This window comes from Cryptomeria japonica, chromosome 5, assembly GCF_030272615.1.
Source record: "Cryptomeria japonica chromosome 5, Sugi_1.0, whole genome shotgun sequence".
In the NCBI taxonomy this organism is placed as follows: Eukaryota; Viridiplantae; Streptophyta; class Pinopsida; order Cupressales; family Cupressaceae; genus Cryptomeria; species Cryptomeria japonica.
This window is the reverse complement of record NC_081409.1, coordinates 832,230,329-832,238,761: the sequence shown is the minus strand read 5'-3', so window position 1 is coordinate 832,238,761 and position 8,433 is coordinate 832,230,329. Positions and strand designations below refer to the sequence as shown.

The window sequence follows — 8,433 nt, the reverse complement described above, 5'->3', positions numbered from 1 at the left end:
TAGCAGACCGGATATTGCACATGCAGTGGGTATTACCACTCGATTTAAGCAAAGTCCAAGAGAATCCCACTTGGTAGCAGTCAAGTGGATTCTTAGATATCTGAAGGGAACTATTGACTATGGGTTATGGTATCCATACAATAATGATTTCAACCAGAAAGTGTTCACAGATGTTGATTGGGCTGGTAATGTAGATGACCAGAAGAGCACAACTGGTGGTGCATTCTTTCTCGGTGGTAGACTGGTCTCATGGATGAGTAAAAAGCAGAGTTGTATCTCTCAGTCTACAGCAGAAGCGGAGTATGTTGCATCTTTTATGAACTGCACCCAGACTATTTGGATGAAGCATGTATTGAATGGCTTCAAAATTCATGTTTCTGAACCGGTAAGCATATTTTGTGACAATACAAGTACAATTAACGTTTCCAAGAATCCAGTTTTACATGCTAGAACCAAGCACTTCGAACTCAAGTATCATTTCTTGAGGGAAAAGGTTCAGAACAAAGAAGTGGTATTGGAACATGTTTCTAGTAAGGAGTAGTTAGCAGACATATTCACCAAGCCTCTACCAAAGGTTACATTTACCTATTTGAGAGGTGAATTAGGGGTGTTGCCCCTTCAAGAGGTAAACTAAATGTTTGTGCTCCACATTAGTCAGGTATTGCAGTGTCCAATATTTTTTAGGATTGATGTGTTGAAGGATGCTACTCCTCAGGGGGAGCAGCATAGTGGAATAGGGAAGCTTTTACCTCCACTTTGGCATTGTTATAAAAGTGGGAGAAGATGTGAAGCAGAGAAAATATTTGTATTATTAAGGAAGAAGATGTGATGCAGAAAGAGTGATATCTTTGTATATTGCCATCAATGCCAAAGGGGGAGATTGTTGGCATTTGTGCAGAGTATGTTGACATGATGATATTATGTTGTCATTGATGTCAATATGCTGAAGAGTGAACCGGTTAGGCATTTACCAGTTAAGAATTTGGCAAAGAGAACTAGTATGGTGGTGTAAACCGATATATGTGCAAAGAAGTGAACTAGTATATTGAAGCTAAGCAGCTGGCAAAGAGAACTGGTATGATGTTGTAAACCAGTATATGAGCAATAGGTGAAGTGGTATGTTTCTCCAAGTAAATTGGTATGTTGAAATGTGAACCGGTACATGGAATGTGGTAGGACTATCGGTTGGTAGTCTTAGCTTTAGGGTTTTCGGTTGAAGTGTTCCAAGCCTGTGTGATTCAACTGATGACATCATGTGATGAGTTATCATTATAATGAAGATCAGATCGTGTTGCCATGTCAGCCTTGTGCGCGTGAAGGATCTTGCATGAAGGAGATTGATCCCATCTACCTCGGGAATGTGTGAAGTCCCTGTAAACGGTGGAGAACGCGTGATGGGTTATCGCCTCCATGAAGCAGTGAAGAACGAACGATGAAGAATACCTTGAGATCTGTTCAAGATCATTGTATTCAAATGCAAAGTGTTCAATGGTCAGGATTGAACCGATCAATTGCTTAACCTAAATGTTTAGGGTTTAGGGTTTATGCTGCCGACCTATCTGTTTCCTATAAGGTCGATGTTGTGTCTCATACTGAGGTTGTTGGCAAATGGTGTGTGTGTATCTAAGTGCAGAGATACGTGATAATTGCTAGACCAGATGAGAGGATTGATACCTGCATAGTGTGTGTGCAGAAGGAAGGAACTAAAGTGGATCTACATTGGCATTGAGTGCTATTACTAGATCATTGTAATACCTGTTGATCTTTAACCACTTCAACAGTTGGAAAATCCCTTAACTAGGTAGCTTTAACCAGCTTGTTGTAAATCCTTTGACAGGGTGACTCAAAGCCATTGAGTTCATTAAATCCTCTAACAAGGTAACCTCTAATAGGGTTTAACCCTTAACCGGGTATTCTAGCCATCCCTTAACCGGGTGATCCCTAACAGGATCGATTCCTAACAGAACCTGTTGTAACAGTCTTTAACCAGACTAGGCTCCTAACAGAGTGGACTTCTACAGAGTTCAAAAATAGCTTGTGGGTATTCATCCCCATCGTGGTTTTTCCCAGTTGGGTTTCCACGTGAAAAATATATGTGTCATGTGTGATGCCTCTTTCATATGATGTTTTGTTATTTTCTGTCAAGCGGTGAATCATGTTATGCTAGTAAATTATTGTATCTCTGATGATAGATTATCTGTTTATGCATAAGGATAAAGTAGAAATGAGGGAGTAGGTTGTATGGAAAGCTAAGTGATCCTAGTTTATGTCTTTCCCAGTTTCATTGTGTTTAACCGGTAGTAATCTGGTTCAGATTGGTGTTAGTGATTGCCAGTCGAGTTCACTATTTGCAGTCAAACTAGTTCGGGAAAATTTTTTGTGCCTGTACTGATTCACCCCCCCCCCCTCTCTCTCAGTATCGGTTTGGTACCTACCATTCATCATTGAGTTATTAGATTCGTAGTTAGTTTTTTTATTAATTAGTTGTGGTTTGAGTTATGACATCCTAGATCCATAAACCATTGGATCTGGAGCCTCTATTTATTTTTCAATTGGCATCTAGATTTAGAGTTGGAAAGTCATTCTATTGTATAGATAAACAATCGAATCCAAAAGCAATAATTGAGTTTCTTCAATCTTCAACATGTAATACCTACTAGGTTTTATATGAGCTTTCACATTTATTGATGCAAAGGAGAATGTTTGTTTATTTTGGATGATATTATGCTTGACTGGTATTTGTATCCTTTAGTTTTCCTATCTGAAAATGGACAGCTTAGAAGAATCAATGATTGAATGTGTTTGCATAGGGTTTTGTCATACATTAGCACATGGTTATGATATTACGATTTGATGAAATTCTTACTTTCCTGTAGATGATTGCATCAATGTTTTGTTTAATTATGTGAAGTTTGTAAACATTGCATTGGTTTATTTAATTATGCCTAATCATTTAGATTTGACAAGTGAATCACTACTACCATTATCATGTTAGATTAGATCTATTTTATTATTTTTTTGTTAACTTATATCTTTTTTTATTTCTTTAACTCACATGTTAGAATAATTTAAATCACTAAAAGTCATTTAAATGTTCAGATTTGCTTACATTGGAATGTGTATGAATGTCTTAAGTTTTTTTAATTATAACTCTTCTATGTTTACACAATTTTGGAGACAAGAAGAATTTGAGATGTACAATTTCTAGCTTACACCTAGTATTACTAACAAATAGGCCACTAGGTTATCCCAACATGATCAAGACCTGGCTTAAAAGGAATCTTAGAGTGTGTTGTATTACTTTTCAAGAGGAGTAATTGATCATCATTTACTCATGCGTGTTTATGCTAACACCACCATCAATAGGTAAAAAAATTGTGACCTTCCTACAATATTGGAGATAGCTTGTATATAGATTTCTATAGTTCATTCTTAAAAAAAAAATTGTCAATAGATTGTTCAAAATCTTAATCAAAAAATGAAATTTCATTTATAATTATAATGTATAAATTATTTTGATGAAACCATATACAAAAACATCAATGTACAAAAACCCTTCTTATTAAAATACTAGTTAAAATTTACAGAGAGTACAAAGATACTAACAATATTTAATTTATTAAAAACCTCATTTCTAAATAAAAAATAAAAACATAATCATAAAATATTACAAGCACATTCAAACTGCAGCACCACCATCATCCAAAAAAATAAATATAAAATATAAAATTGAAATATCCAAGTTGTCCAAAACAATGTTATCATTTTACAAAGATAACCCAAAAAAAACAAAATATCCTGAACATAAATACACTACAGTGGGAAACCCATAAAACAAGTTTTTTGAAAATTGATCCAAGAAAACATGATCAAAGTGCATGTGACAATAGCTTTTTATGAAAACCAATTTTAACCCACATGATATAAAGAACAACAAATATTTTGAATAGCATTGAATAAAAGGTCATGATACAGCCAAGCATGAACCAGGTGGATCCTCTGCGTCCAACAACATCCATGGCTGCACATCATATGACTTTGTAGTTGATAGGATCAAACAAATTCAATCCAAACTTTGAGACCTAATTTTAATGTAACTACATGTCGTGGTCAGGTAATTGTCCAAGGGACTTCATCCTCTTCCCAACCATTTCCCAGTATAATCTCCTCGACCATCTTAGAAAGACCCTCACACAAATATCATCGTTGGTCTCCTCGAAACTTCCCGCATCCATAGAATTTGTTTTTTACAAGAATCCCTAGCCCCAAACGACATTAATCCTCATCAATTCCAAGCTATGATAGGACATATGGAAGCAAATGGAAGCCCACTAATCGTATCGAAAGATTTCAATGATAAAAAGAAGATAAACCAAGGCTTACGCAGTGAAAGAAACTTCGTAGCAAAGTTGCAACGTGCCAATGACGACGAAGTCCTTTGACGTGAGAAAGCACAGATAATAGTGATTTAATTGCACTTAAGTGCTTACTATCATGATCACACTGAAATTATTTAGAAAATGCTCAAGACAGTACGCCCCTTTAAGTTGTACTCAATTACTACGCGGAGTTCACGCGGAACTTAAGATGACAAGGCACGAGAAAACGCGGTACGTAGTTGCAGGGGAAGAAAACCGAGCAACGACGTAAAACAAACTTTATCCGTTACACTCGTTATTCAGGAAATTGGTGTGGAAAGAACTCCCATCTGAAGCCGGGTCAATTCTGTTTGCATATTAAAATTTGGGTTGATGTGTGACTCTCTTCCATGGGTAATTAATTGAGATAGGAAACAACCGAATTACATGTAAGATATGAAACGAATCGTATTATATGTAAATCTGACATAATTGACTGAGGTAGGAGACAACCGCATTATATTAGTGATTAGCAATAGTTACAGGAAAGAATTATTTGAGCCTATTCCTTAATGTTTCATTTTTTGCCCAACGCTAGCCCCACCTCAGCTCCGGTGCCTGGCGGCACCATTCCCTTATCTCGGTCTCGGTCTTTCTTCTTACTTCGATCAGACGTAACAGGTTCGTGGAAAATACCTAATATTGTGATTATATTGATATTCCTCGTGCCCGCCATATGCAGTTTTATCTTCATTGGACGCAGGTGTTACATCAAGAGGAAGAGCAGAGGTGAGGCTCGGAAGAACGACGAGGAGCTCAACAATTTGCTTTGCCAGGCTTCTCAGTCCGTTCGCTCATTTGCATATGTTGATCTCAGTGCCGCCACCAACAACTTCAGCGACGCTCACAAGATTGGAAGCGGCGGTTTTGGATGTGTATACAGAGGCACTTTGCCTGGCACAAATGAAGCTGTGGCGGTGAAAAGAATATCTGCAAAGGCCAGTCAAGGTAAGAATGAGTACATCTCAGAAGTGATTATAAACAGTAAGCTTACACACCACAATCTTGTAAGGTTTCTTGGGTGGTGCCATCGAAAGGACGATTTGCTTCTGGTCTACGAATTTCTCTCAAATGGAAGCCTTGATAAATATCTTTTTGGGGAGACACAGGCTAGTGCTTTGAAATGGGATCGAAGGTACAGAATAGCCTGTGAAGTAGCCTCGGCTCTGGTTTATCTTCATGAGGACCGGCATGAGAGCATTGTGCACAGAGACATAAAGGCCAGCAATGTGATGCTGGATTCAAATTTCAAAGCCAAGCTGGGTGATTTTGGGCTTGCGAGAGTCATGGAACGTGAAAAGGGAGGGCATATTACTGTGCCCGCAGGAACAATAGGGTACATAGCACCAGAGTCCGTAACAACGGGAAAAGCCACTCGAGAGGCCGACGTGTTCAGCTTTGGAGCCCTGAGTCTCGAAATTGCATGTGGAAGACGGCCGGCAGACTGGAGCTTGATTGAACACAATTGCAGAGTGGTGGAATGGGTTTGGGACTTGCATGGACACCACAGGATTCTTGATGCAGCAGATGGGAAACTGGGTGGAAATTTCAATGTTCAGGAAATGGAGCGGGTTATGAAAGTGGGATTGATGTGTTCTCATCCCGATCCCAATGCTAGACCAAATATGGAAACAGTGGTGAATATATTGAAAAGAGGAGCAGAGTTGCCTCATGTTTCTCTAAAATTTCCTGTGCCTGTGTATGGTCACCGTCCTTCTGCTGACATCACCGCATCCTCAACATCGACAGTCGATGGAGTTTTGTACTCGTCTAGTAAGCTTTCCACCAGCTCACGAAGCCGTTCCCTATCACTTTCGGACCAAATATGCGTATAAATCGGAATTATATCAAGGGGATGACGAAGGCTTGCTGCACGTTAACTTACTCATGGTGTATAGATTTATATATTGATAAATAGTGCAATCTTCTCTAAAGTTAGGTTCATTCCCCCTTTCATTTCTATACTCGTACATTCTTATATTTATTATTAAACCTTATCATATCTTTTATATTTGTACACATCTTTATGCATTTATATTCATGTAGGCATTATATATCCAATCTAGTGCATTATATACTCTAAGCAACTTTGTAGTCATAAGGATGTCTTTGTGGTTGTAAATTTGTTCTATACATGTTCAAATTCAAAGATTTAAATTTTGTTCAAGTTGTTCAATTTACCTTATTAACACTTGATTTGATATAATTGTTAGGAATTAATTTTTATTTGGTAAAGTTAATTTTTTTTATTTGTTTTTTGTAGGAATATTTATAAAGGATCTCTATAAGTTCTTTGTCTTATTTGGATTCTCACAACTCATTTTTATTTATTCTAAATATGTGGAATATTAGATTTCGTCCTTATGAGGATTGTAACACATTGCACACACATATTGTGAATGGAGGCATTCATAGAAATGTGAGCTACTTTGCAACTTCTCTTCTCATCTCTATTTAAGAGATGTTTTTCCTCTTATTCTTCACTTTTGATATCATTATAATGGACCCCTTTCAAAAGCTCTTGTTTCTCTTCATCAAATTTTGGGTGATTGCTCTCAAGTTGCTCTATACTTTGGTAACATAACTTCAATCAACATACTTGGGTTTATTTTTCATTTTCTTGCTCTTGTATTTCCTTTCATTGTATTAGAGCAAGTTACTAATCCTTGTTTAAGTGGACGTTGATGAAGGTCGTCACTGTTCATTTTGAAGCTCACTTTTCTTGGAGGCACTCTTTGAGAGAAGAGAAGAAATTTATTCATTAATTTTTTCTATTGTGGAAGATTCGATTTAAATCGGTATTTTTTTATTTTTTTTTCTTTCATGCTAACTCACTTTGGAAGGCTTGCCACCAAAGTTTATTTTCTTTTCTGGTTTGAGTTTTGGTTTTGGAAGGCTTGCCGCCAAACCCATTTTGTATAACTTGTTTTGGATGGCTTGCCGCCAAACCCATTTTGTATAACTTGTTTTGGAAGGCTTGCCGCCAAGACATTCTTTGATTTGCTTGCAAATTCTAACATCTCATTTACTTGTAGATTTTTTTATTTGTTAAAACTAAGAAGTTTCATATAGTTAGTTATCTTTGTTTTTTATATTAAATTCACTAGTTTGTGTATTGCAGGATTTTGTTTTGCTTAATTAGTTATTGATATCTTCTTCTTTTTTTAACTAATCTTGTTTGCAACTTTTCTCTTCTTTGGTTTCTCGTACAAAATACTAGCTCAATATTTTTTTATATATTAGTCTATATTAATTGAATTTCAGCTGTCTATTGTTTTGTGCATATTGCAGTCCATAACATACGTTGATAATTTAACATCTTTATCAGTTTTTTGTAGTTTTTAATACCTTTTTCTTGCTATTTCTAACATTTTTTCTACAAACTTATGTAACTTATTATCTCGTATATCACTCATTCATGCATTTGTTGTAACATTGGCTTGTAACATTTCTTTTTAGTCATTGCAATCTCCTTTCTCTATTTCTAGTAGTAACATCTCTATGGTTTTAAATTTAACAATTTTATTTTTCTATTTTTATCCTAACGTCTTTGTGTGACTCATTGTCACTTTACGTTTTCTAGTTTAATAAAAAGTTTGGGTTTTTTAATCCTTTACATATCTTAAAAGTTTTCAAAAAGTTTATTAAATTTTTAATATACAAAAAGTTTGAAAGTTTAAATTAAAATTTTATAATTTTTTTAATAAGGTTTTTTAATCAATTTTTTCTTAATATAAAGTTTGTTTAAATAAAAGTAAAGTTTGTAAAATTAAAATTATTTTTTAAAAAGATAAAATGGATTTTACAGGGACCCAAAATCCAAATCCAAATATAGAAAAAGAAAAATAGCAGTGAGAAAGTCCAGAACCAATAGCCAAAGAGTTAAAGAAATAGGGGTAAACCCCCATAGAGCCCAACTAAAAAAATACACTAAAGCCTCGAACAAACCAACATAAAGCTAAACAAGAGCTCCTAATAGCTCATAATGTTTCTCAACAAATTTGTTATTGATGTT

At 35.7% G+C, this 8,433-nt stretch overlaps 1 protein-coding gene across 1 annotated transcript; it reads left to right on the top strand.

The window, feature by feature from the left end:
• The first annotated feature begins 4,930 nt into the window (after positions 1 to 4,930).
• On the top strand, positions 4,931 to 6,253 carry LOC131075487 (L-type lectin-domain containing receptor kinase IX.1-like). Its single transcript, XM_058012332.2, has one exon. It carries the CDS (start codon positions 4,931 to 4,933, stop codon positions 6,251 to 6,253), a length of 1,323 nt encoding a protein of 440 aa, XP_057868315.2.
• Positions 6,254 to 8,433: the final 2,180 nt, after the last annotated feature.

What these genes read in the sequence shown, in the direction of transcription:
- LOC131075487 (XM_058012332.2), top strand. Translation starts at nt 4,931, where the DNA reads ATGTTTCATTTTTTGCCCAACGCTAGCCCCACCTCAGCTCCGGTGCCT.